The following is a 12,172-nucleotide window of genomic DNA, read 5'->3' on the forward strand; positions in this document are numbered from 1 at the left end:
TTTGCATACATTTACTAAATTCTACCGTTTTGATGTACAGTATTTGCTTCTTCTGAAGCAGTTTTTGGTAGAAAAGTTTTTCAGGCAGCTGTTTCAGTTTGATTGCTCTGCTTATGTTTAAGTTTTTTTCTTTTCATTTATGAGAATAAACTTATATTTTGGGTTGTGGATTATTTTTTTCAGCGGAAAATGGCTGTTATCATTTTTATCCCTCCCTCTCTAGTGACTCTTCTGTGGAGTTCCACATCTTGGGTATTACTATCCCATAAGTCACTAGCTCATGGACTCTTGCCAATTACATGAAAGAAAACATAATTTTTGTAGGAACTTACCTGATAAATTCATTTCTTTCATATTGGCAAGAGTTCATGAGACCCACCCTTTTTATGGTGGTTATGATTTTTTGTATAAAGCACAATTATTTCCAAATTCCTTTTTTTGCTTTTTAGTCCTTTCTTTATCACCCTACTACTTGGCTATTCGTTAAACTGAATTGTGGGTGTGGTGAAGGGTGTATTTATAGGCATTTTGAGGTTTGGGAAACTTTGCCCCTCCTGGTAGGATTGTATATCCCATACGTCACTAGCTCATGGACTCTTGCCAATATGAAAGAAATTAATTTATCAGGTAAGTTCTTACATAAATTATGTTTTTATAGATAAGATACATTCTTTTTTTTTTTTTTTGCAGGCTAGTGCAAAGTGACAAAAAACCTAGTACAATTCTCTTATATTTAGTAGCTTTTGTTTAATAACATAGGTATAACATTCTAAATGTTGGACATGTAAACTAAAGTGTTAGAAATCTGACCCAATACAGACAATATATTCATGTTGTGCATTTTTATAAATGTATTTATTCCTCAGTGAAAACTGTTTCTGCGAGTCCATGTGTTTTGACATCCTCTCTATTATTTATATATAGATTTCTTTATCTGCGCTCTTTTTTTGTCTCCTTCTGACCTATACACAGGGCTTATGCTTCCCGTATTCTGTGTGGTGGAGCAGATGGACAGCAGGGAAGAACACGCTGAATTTGTGCTGGTGCGGAGAGATGTTCTTTTCAATCAATTGGTGGAGACAGCTCTTCTGGCTCTTGGATATTCTCACTCATCTGCTGCTCAGGCACAAGGTAAAATAAATTGTTTTCTAATTTTGTTTTAGTTGAGTATTTTCATTTTGCCTTTGTCTACATATAGAGCTTCCAAATGCTAATGTATCTTTGAATCTCTATTATAATATTTGCAGGCTTCGGTGTCTAAAGATTCTGTAATTGGCATCTAATTCAATGTCAAATAAACTTGTCTATAATTCTTACAATTAAGGCTCAATTATGATCATGAATTCTATTGGATAAATACTCTAAAAGGTGCAGTGGTTCCTCCAACACTATGCATTTTTGCTGGAAATAAAGATTCCAATGCAGTTATCTTTTGGTCTTGCTGAATCATAGCACAATTACTTAGTATAGAGCTGAATCAAGGAATTATATTAGCGCAAATGCTCTCATTTTCAGTGCTAGGTCTGAGTTGACACTGAATACCATGTTTGTTTATACACAACTGAGCTTTTAGGACAGTTGCAGGATATGGAGCTCTTTTTTTTCGTTAGATGGGAGTATATTTTTATTTCACCACTGACAAGCAAACTTGTCATAAGCAAAGATTGTTTTTTTGTCTCCATGTACAGACAGATAAGTGCTGTTTCAATGTACTTAGCCCATTGTTTTCTTTAGGACTATGGGCTGGATGATCAAAAACTCTCCAGCATGGAGAAAGATCACACAATATTATTGCCTCTTTTTACCACTATATTGTAATGTAGGTGTCTCTCCTTTAGCACTCATAAACCTACATAGCAAGATAAAGCGTCCTGAAGCTAAAATTTGCTTTTCTAAAATTCTTCGAGGACCTTACAGTACTGACAAGACTTCAGTACAGTCTGACCAGGACGGAGAACTTTAGAGAATAATGTCTCAAGCCTTTATTTTGCTTTTGCTGTTTTTTAGCAGTTGACCATCATGGTATGCAATGGAAAAATCTTTGGGGCTGAAACTAAATTGACTCACTATAGTGACCATAATTAACCGGTGATGATTTCCGCAACTTTTATGCAACATACAGCATTATGCCAGCATATACATATTTTGTTTAATGGGTTACAAAACAAGCCCACTATTGTATAGACAATTGTCCTTTGTACAATAAAGTAGGCATCCTTTACTTCAAGCTAGGACTAAACAAACTATCAGCTTTGTCTAGTCTCGATAGATCCCACACTAGCTTATGCTTTTACCTACTGAAGTGACCCTCCCAACATCTCTGACCTGAAGGTCATAAACAAGCGCCTGTTTGAGAAGGCAGAGTTCTGATGGCTGAGCAGTACTGTGCTATGAAGCAGTTTATTATTGTGTAAGGTAATATTTTCCTCCAGATTGTGTCATATGAACATGGTTAGCAGCTCAGAATTAAAGTGAGTCACACATCATGCTTCCAATGGGGCCTTTGTCCTCTTCAATTACACATGAATGTAAATCTAATTGTATTTATGGTTGGTCTTCTCATTGCTTTGCTGTTTAATCTAATATTGGAATAACATCTTTATGTTGCAGCCCTCCAAGGCACAATTTTATGGCAAGTCTTTGGTATTGAATGAAAGAAAATATACAGGGAAAAAATGCATCCAGCCATAATTAAGTCTTTACAAGGAAACCCGTCTTTGTAATGAACACAGGATGAAGCGTTGAATGAGAGTTACTGCATTAAGATGCAGTGTGATTTTAATGTTAATTGGCTGTACTTTTTGCATACAGCCCATCTGAGTGTACTCAGGGTTAGATAAACTACTAGGCTTGTTAGAAGGGTTAGCTGATATTAGTTCAATTAGTTTATAACACTGAATTCTAGTGTAAGGCCCACAGTGTATCAAACCAGACTTGTAAATAAAATGAGATTTTAATATTTTCTGATTTCTCTTTTATATATTCAATAAGAAGTTCACCGCTGTCTGTGGCTTTTTCAAGGATCCTTGAAAAAGCCTCAGATAGTGGTGGAACGGCATTGGATGTGTGGGACATAGCCACAAGGAAGGGACTTACCGGTTAACAAATAGGAAAAATCTGATAGACTCTGTTTTCTTACCAGAACTGGTTTCCAGCTCTTGTGTTAAACAACCCCAAAGTGAGCAGAGTTCTTTACACACCTTAACAGAATGAGTAACCAGATAAAGTGGCTGTATGTTTTTAATATTTAATATAATATTGTTTTATATAAAAGCTGAAAGAAGCAGACCTGGATGCCTGAGGGTATTTCATATAGTGCTGTAATCCTAGAGCTAGACGTAGCTCTGAAGAGTGTGAGTACCTGTATCTTTGTATAGGACATTGCCCATCTTACTACATTGTTGCACTATGTTCCTTTGTTGTAGCTTTTGTTTTTGAGGATTGAAGAAAATGTGAAGAATAACAGGACTCTAGAGTCCATTTTACCTCATTTTTGGTTCAAATGTGGTATTTTGTTTGTGCACTGTGTGTAATAATATAACACTATTTTTATTCACAGATTTATATTCAGATTTTGTTCTCAAGTTTGTGTGTTTTACTCACAGGGTGTTACACAATTTTTATTTGTGTATTTTACATTCCAATGTTCTTCACACAAAAATTAAATTGTTATTGTTAAATATGTATTTCAATATATACAGTATCTGATAATGTTAATGAAAAATAAATATCTATAGGAATGGATATATAGGTATAGGTATATATAGTTATATATGTTAAAAATAACATATTCCTGTATGTGAAGAGCATTGGAATGTGAAATATGTACAGTAAATATACAGATAAATATATATATATATATATATATATATATATATATGCATACATACACATATTTAGATATGTATATATATGTATATAAACAATATAGCCCTTTGCATTCAAACACCTTGTCATATGCCATATACCTTTTATTCCTTATAACTTTAAAAAAAAAAAAACATATTTATGTAACTAATTTTTATCAGATAGTGTTTATATGAGTGTAACTGTATTTTTAAATGTATTTTTGTTGTGTTTATTGCAACTTTTTTAAATTTACTACCCTCTATGCCAGATTATCAGTTGTGCTATCCTGACGAGCCTAAAATGTGATTGAGCTCTCACGATCGCATTTACTTTCAACTTGTAATATGAACACTATTTCCGTTGTGTGCAAAAATAAAAAAATAAGACAATATCTGTTGCGCACAACAGTTTATGTGCCACTTGTAATCTAGCCCTATGTATTTTGCGTGAGTCCTGTATTGGATGCATACAGAGATGGTTACTATAATCTGGGAATCCTTGCATTTGGTATCCTATTTGTGTGTGAGATTTTACACACTAATGTAAGGATAGAAGCTAAAAGCTCTTTGTGTGCAACATGAAGAGCTGTCGTTGATGTAACATTGCTTAGGTATGGCGACAAAGGGGTTGAATTCTGTTTTCATTAGGAAAGTAAGCCTCACATTATATTAGAAGCACTGAGCTTTTAGGAATGTTTTGTGGTGTTTGTGTTTTTAGGCTTTGAGAAACCTAACTCTTTCTATGGTAGAGCTGCCTGTTTTGTTTCTTCTATGTGAGTTTTCAGGAGTTCTCATAAAGTTTTACTTTTCACAGTCCACTGAGAAAAATTAGTGGCTAAGAGAGGCTGTAGGAGCTTTGTATGCATTATAAGTACCCACATTATTAGCAGTCTGCCAAAAAATGTTATACATTATTATTATTTTTCATATGTACGCATATCAAGTGACAAATGATAGCAGCCTAAATAAAAATATTTTTTAGGATAACTTGAGAAAAATACAAATAGTACAGAAAAAAAGACAGATAGCACAGACAGGCAATTACAGTTTAACAGGTTCTGCAATATCTTAGATATAAAAGGGTAGGTCTCTATAATGCACGTTCTAAGAAAAATAGAGATAAGATCACACTCAGATTGCTGTTATCAGACAGAGCGCTATATATGTAACACTAAGGATATGCCCCTTACTGATGGTCACTCTAACCAGGACAACAAACAAGGTGCTTGTGACCTAAACCACTATAACAAACATACCTATATTATATAGATAACACTATTACAGTTCATTAACCCCTACTGTGATCTCCCTCACTTCATTAGACTTTTACCTCACCTTGATGTATTTGCATTTTGTTCTTCTTAAAAAAACGACTACTGATTTATATTGATATTTTAAAGTGAATGTAAATTTTCACGAATGAAAGCCCTGTTTTTAAAAATACTATTAAAAACAGGGGCACTTTCATTAATGAAAGTTTACATAGCAGCCGTTTTTTTAAAATATTTACCTTTTATTCCTTTCAAACTTGGAACACCAAAGCAGCGATTCCCCCGCCTCAGATCGTCTCTTCTTTTGTCAGAAATGACAAATCCGGTTTCCTCCAATCACGGTGTGGCCTCAGGCAATGTTTGCTATGGGGGGGAAGCCGTTATTGGAGGAAGACGGAATCGTCATTTCTGACGTAAGAAGAGAGGACCTGGGGGCGTGGGAATCGCTGCTCCGGTGTTCTAAACTTGAAAGGAATAAAAGGTGTTAAAAAACGGCTGCTATGTAAACTTTCATGAATGAAAGTGCCCCTTTTTTTAATAGTATTTTTAAAAACAGGGCTTTCATTAGTGAAAATTTACATTCACTTTAAGATAAATACATCTATTGGTGAAACAATTTATAAATATGATCTTAGAAAACAAACAAGTGAATGTAAAAAAAATCCTCTACAGTGACAATTATTTACTTAAACTGTGTAAAAGATGAATGCAATAGTAACTTTAAAAAAACATTTTCATGGAAGGGAAGACACTGAAGTCGCTGATAACAGGTGCTTAGATAGAGAAACAGAATCCACAAAGTTGAGTTTTCAAGAAATATGTGATGAGGTTACACTACAAAGTCTCCAGTTTGATGCACACAATGAACATGGTCACGTCAATAAAGGTACATGTTTCAAACCCAAATCTCTGTTTTATCCCATACAAGACAGATGGGCTATCATAGAGACATTTTTTAACAGAGTGGAAAAAGACCTTATAGCCCTGAAAGACAGCACTGTTCCCACCAAACATAATCTTGAGAGAGATGAGAGATTAGCATTAAAACAATTGCAGGAAGATACTGAGCTTGTCATTAAAAATGCAGACAAGGGAGGGACAGTGGTTGTTATGGACAGGGAAGTCTATGTTAAGAAAGCACTCAGGCAACTGAGAGACGAAAGAAACTATGTGACCTTGCAAAGGGATCCCACCGAGACTTTTAAAAGGGAATTGGTGCATCTTTTGGATGAGGGAATGGAACAGGGATGTATAGACCAGAAAACTATGGATTTTCTAATGGTGGATAACCCAAGAACACCCCTGTTCCATCACTTGCCCAAAGTCCATAAGTCAATAGAAGACATAAAAGGCCGCCCCATAGTCAGTGGGATTGGGTCCCTGTTAGAACCCCTATCTCAGTGGTTAGACAGCATACTTCAGCCTTTTGTGAAAAATCTGCCTTCATATATTAAGGACACTAAACATGTCCTTAATGTGATGGAAACCCAAATGTGGGATCAGGAGTATCAGTGGATAACAGTGGATGCTGTATCCCTATACTCCTCGATCCCTCACGAGGAAGGTCTACGGGCAATTAAATTCTTTCTTAGAAATCATTCTGATTTCTCTCTAGACTTCCAGGACTTTGTACTCAGAGTCACTAGGTATCTTCTGACCCATAATTTTTTCCAGTTCCAAGATGTTTTCTATCTCCAGAGATGTGGAACTGCGATGGGGGCCAAGTTTGCCCCCTCGTACGCCAACCTATTTTTAGGTTGGTGGGAATTTTTCCACATCTTTGGAGATCGAAACATCTACAAGGATAGAATCGTCATGTATGGAAGGTACATAGACAATCTCCTATTTATCTGGAAAGGGGACCCTTCAGATATCCCGAGATTCATAGAAATCTTAAATGATAATGATGTGGGTATGAGTTTCACTTTTGAACATAATCCCACCATGATCAATTACTTGGATTTAACTTTGATGGGTACAAAAGAAAATGTAGTTACTACCAAAGTGTATAGAAAGCCGATAAGCGGAAATAAACTGCTACATGGTAGCAGCTGCCATCCCAGACACACAGCAGCAGCAGTAGCCAAAGGCGAATTTATTCGCCTAAAAAGGAATTGCTCGAATAATGATGATTTCCACAAGGAAGCAGCTGCTCTGGAAAAAAGACTAAAAATGAGAGGGTACACCCAGAAAACAATAAGAAGAGCGAGAATACAGGTGGAGCCTAAGACGAGGGACACATTTCTTAGAGGCAGAAAAAAGCAACAGGAGGACTATAAGGGGCTAACTTTTGTTACCAGTTATAGTGCCCAGTTCCATGAAATTTCCAACATAATAAGGAAGCATTTCCCGATTTTGGCAGCCGATGACAAACTTGTCAAGGTGGTCAAAAGGGGTGTTAGGTGCAGCTCGAGAAAATGTCCCACTCTAGGGTCATTACTATCTCCAACAGAACTCAAGTCCCAAACTAAACCCAGAGGTACTTGGATGACCAGCAGGGGCATGTATAACTGCGGTCATAAAAAATGTAAGCCCTGTGACTACCTAGATAAAACTAAGTCATTTAAGTCACTAGTGACAGGAGAGGTGTTCCAGATTAATACATGCATGAACTGTACGACTATGAGTGTTATATACATGCTCACTTGTCAAATGTGTAAGGTTCAATACATTGGTCTTACCTCAAGGGACATTAAGACAAGAATACGGGAGCATATATCTACTATCTCGAGAGGCAAATCACAAACACTCTTAGTTAAACACTTCACTGAGAAACATAAGGGTGAGATAAACACACTAAAATGGTGTGCTATTGAGGAAGTAAAGGTACACAAGAGGGGGGGAGATTTGGACAAACTCCTGGCAAAAAGGGAGATGTTCTGGATTTTGAGACTCAGAACAAGAATACCAGAGGGTCTCAATTCCAGATACAACGTTATAAATTACTGGGAATAGAATATCTCCACACCTATGTACCTCTTTTTACCTCTTTTTACCACTTTTTACCACTTTTGGCATTAACTGTTACTTCATAGTTAGGTTCAGGCAAATAACACCCAAAGAATCAATCCTTTTTATCAAGCTGTTTTTAGGATTTGGAACAAATAGCATAATCTCATAAAGGCCTGTTTGATTCAAGTTAATTTAACAAACAGCCTAAAGATATTGAGATAGCTCTAAGAATAAGGCAATTCATAAAACAATTTGCTATTCCTATAATCTTAAATAAATATAGTTAGGTACATCCTTCAAATGGGTTAATCACCTGATTATCCATCACTTTTCCAACAAGGTCAGGTTAGGTGGAATTATTATCTATACATTTGAGGGTTTATATGATAACTTCTTAGGGCCCATAAGAAGCATACAAAATAATACCCTCACCTAATTAAGGTAAAAAATGCATGTTCTCATTACAAGTATACACAACCTATGGTATACACAAACATTTATGTTTCATATGGCACTACCCATGTTCACTCAATACTTAATATTAAATAGCTTTCAGCAAGACAAATATCACTAACTTAAATACATATAAAAAGAGGGTAAGGAGTGAAAGGGTTAACCATTGAGATGTAGGTGCTTAGCATTCACTGAGCATTAGAAGGAGGGTCAGCGCATATGTTTTAACCAATTAAATTAGATTAAAGGGTTCTTAATGGCAAGAAGGACAGACACACAACAGGCTATGATTACGGCAATCTGCCGAAACGCGTAAGCCCGTGTGCTGAGCTCTCTCTCCAACCAAGTGGCAAGGCTGTCACTTATTTCACCATTGAATTTTAAAGCAATTTTCAATAAAGTATATTTTTACGGAGTGTGGTACAATTTTCTTTCTTTTTGAAATTTGCAATAGTAAATGATCAGAAAAAAATGGTTATTGGAATCTTGCAGCATGTGGTGTGCAAAACCCAATGCATTGTGTATTAAAATATGAGCATTCAGAAATTTTGATTTCTTTCATAAGGTGACAAGATTCCACGAGCCATCACTCCTGGGATTTAACTCCTGGCCTCTAGGAAGAGTTAAAGATTCCCAAAATCTTCAAGAGTACCTAATTCCCCCCCCCTCCACATTTCCGATATGCTAGTTTTATCTTTGCCTCCTAGGAGAAAGTTGAAGAATTGTGGTGCTCTGGATTATTAATTGAGAGGGGTCCGCAGACCTATCGAGGCCCACTTTCCCCATAGAGGACTGTTACTGAGAGACAGAGGGGACATTGGAGTATTGGGTAGTGACATAATTACTTTCGGTGAAGGAGTTAGTCAGAAGCATGCCACCCGTCTTTTAGCTTCCTCTTGTTGGTGCCTCAATATACTCCACACTTAAATACTTTGCTGTGTCGTACACAGCACTGGATGGGCTTTCTACTGGAATCATTTTATTTCTGCAGCTGACTAAGAATGGTAGAGTGGGTGCATCTCAGGGGAAGTGTGCACAAACATGCACTCACATAAATGATACTAAGTATCCTAAGCAGAGGGGTGCCCAATCAAAATATGTACAAATAACAATGATTCTAACACCAAAAAATAATAAGAATAACAAGATAAAAGGAGGTCCAAATATATAAGTTCTGAGAAATAATCAAAATGGGAGACAAAAGGCTTTTCACTTAAAAGTTCCAGGTCCAGTTGCTCTCCACAAGAGTAAAGGATCCATAGCATTATACAGCATATAGCAAGGACCTGGACTAGCCCCTTATTGATAAAAACTCACAGGATCAATAAGCTGACTAAAATGCTGACTCACACGCCATGCAAACACACTATACTCCAAAAATACCCAGCTTATCAGGATTCAGAGTTGGGAGTAGGAGAAGTGCTAAACAGGTGGCAGGAGACAGGCGGCACAGTGGAATATTGGGCGAGAAACGCGTTGCATGTATTAAAGTTTTTAAACCTGTATTTGTCATTTAATTGCTTTTAGTCAAAGTACCTTTATAAACTTCCTATATGTATCCTTCCTTAATGTCCCCTTGTTACATTTTGCAGCTGCTTGTCTCCTGCCTCCCAGCCTTCTCTCAGCACTGACTCCTGATGCGCTAAGTTCTCAGTGTGAGGTCTGTGGGCTAAGTCCAGAATACAGCAGCACTCACCAGGTTAACAAAATTCCATCTTTAATTGGGACATCAAGGTAAAATAAAAGACAACGTTTCGGACCTCTAGTCCTTAGTCATGTCAATACACAAATGCAGGTATCACATCTTTATAAAGGGGTAGGTATATCATACAGAGAACCATGTATCATTCTTAAAGCAGGATGCCCCCTTCTGCTTTAAGAATGATACATGGTTCTCTGTATGATGTAACTGTTATTTTGTACTTGTAACATTTTTATATATTGTATGTTGTTGCTTTTTGTTACATTTGTAAGAATATTTTGTATATATGTATATTCTGGCATTTTCTGCCACTAGGTGGCGTTTTCTCCAGGTTTGCTATGTATCACTAAAATTGCTTGTGAATATGTGATTAATGGGTTAAAGATTTGGATGTGTGGTTTTATGTACCTACCCCTTTATAAAGGTGTGATACCTGCATTTGTGTATTGACATGACTAAGGACTAGAGGTCCTAAACCTTGTCTTTTGTTTTACCTTGATGTCCCCAATAAAGATGGAATATTGTTAACCTGGTGAGTGCTGCTGTATTCTGGACTTTGCTACATTTTGTTGGGGGAATTGTGTGGAACCCTCTGCAGTTTGCACCACCTATACCATTGTGCTGTACCTTTTTGAACTTTATTGAGGTCTGTGGGCTGCCAGACTTTCACTATCGCCTAGTACTCCAGTGTCACCTGTTTAGCACTTCTGCTCCCAACTCTGAATCCTGATGAGCCAAGTGTTTTTGGACTATAGTGTGTTTGCAAGGGGTGCAAGTCGGCATTTGGCTGGGAGCTACATCTTATAGCAGTGGTTAAATTATATTCCAACTTAAAGTGCTTAGACGCTCAGAATCTTCTGCGGCTGATAGTGCAGTATGGCAGCTAAAGCACAGGAGTAGAGGTATTGGGGAAGAGATATGATTGAGTGAGATATTTCTGCTGGTGGTAGTTCAGCTGGGGAACTTATTATTCAGACTGCTGATATTAATACTCTATGTACTTATTGATCCTGTGAGTTTTTGCCAATAAGGGGCTAGTTAACTGGAGGTAAATAATCTTTTCTTCCACAGGACAAAATGTATCTTCATCTAAATCTCTTTAAACCAGATTGTAGATCAATGGGACTACCAGAGATAATCCTGATGGCTTCTTGTTTGATCAACAAACGTCTCCGATATTTTGCAAGATCCAAGGATCTACAAGCAGAGTTTTTATTTACTCTAGCAGCTCCCTGGACACCTTGTCTTGCTTAATTTTATCCTCCATCTGTCCTGCTAATAGTAATAGCTTAGATCAAGCTAGAACTCTCACCAGTATTGCTGATTGCTCCAGCTTGGCCTCTCAGGCCTTGGTTCACAGTTCTGCTACATATGTCCAGTTGTCCTCCATAGTTTCTTTAACTAAAGCATTACCTATTGTCTCAAGGACCTTGCTATCATCAAGATTTCAAGTCTCTTAATTTGATGGCCTGGAGATGATTGAGCGACTCATTTTTTAAAAAGTGTTTTTTTCTAATGCGGTAGTTAAAACCATAAATCAGTCCAGAAAGACAACATTTGGAAAGTTTTTCTTTCCTGGCATAAAGAACTAGGTTTTAGCTAACTTTCCTTTAGAATTCCTAGAATACTTTAATTTCTTTTGTAAGATGAGGAGAGTCCATAGGTATCCATTACATGGGATATATTTCCTGTGACTAGGAGGAGGCCAAGAAACCTCACAAGAGCTTTAATACCTCCCACCCCCTCTCCTCACCCAGTTTGTTCTTGTCCCCCGAGGAGAGAGGTTGAGTGAGGTGCACTGCTAGCAATATTTTAGTATTTTCTATCTAATTATTAATTAGGAGCACAGACCTGATTTGAGACCCTCTTCCATCTTCACTCAGGGAAGACTTCAAGATAATTTCGCTAAGATGCTTGGCATGTCTTTTATTTAAATAAAAACTGAA

At 36.9% G+C, this 12,172-nt stretch overlaps 1 protein-coding gene across 2 annotated transcripts in view; it reads left to right on the forward strand.

The window, feature by feature from the left end:
* The window catches only part of SATB2 (SATB homeobox 2), a 443,446-nt gene that overhangs the window by 79,756 nt on the left and 351,518 nt on the right, over positions 1–12,172 (forward strand). The window contains exon 3 of one of the 2 annotated variants that reach the window (XM_053698738.1): positions 973–1,131. In XM_053698738.1, coding sequence (XP_053554713.1) covers positions 973–1,131 — 159 coding nt within the window. Of the gene's footprint in view, positions 1–959; positions 1,132–12,172 lie in introns of both variants that reach the window. The other variant, XM_053698737.1, reaches the window with a different exon arrangement.

The sequence above is a fragment of the Bombina bombina genome, chromosome 1 (assembly GCF_027579735.1).
Source record: "Bombina bombina isolate aBomBom1 chromosome 1, aBomBom1.pri, whole genome shotgun sequence".
NCBI lineage: Eukaryota > Metazoa > Chordata > Amphibia > Anura > Bombinatoridae > Bombina > Bombina bombina.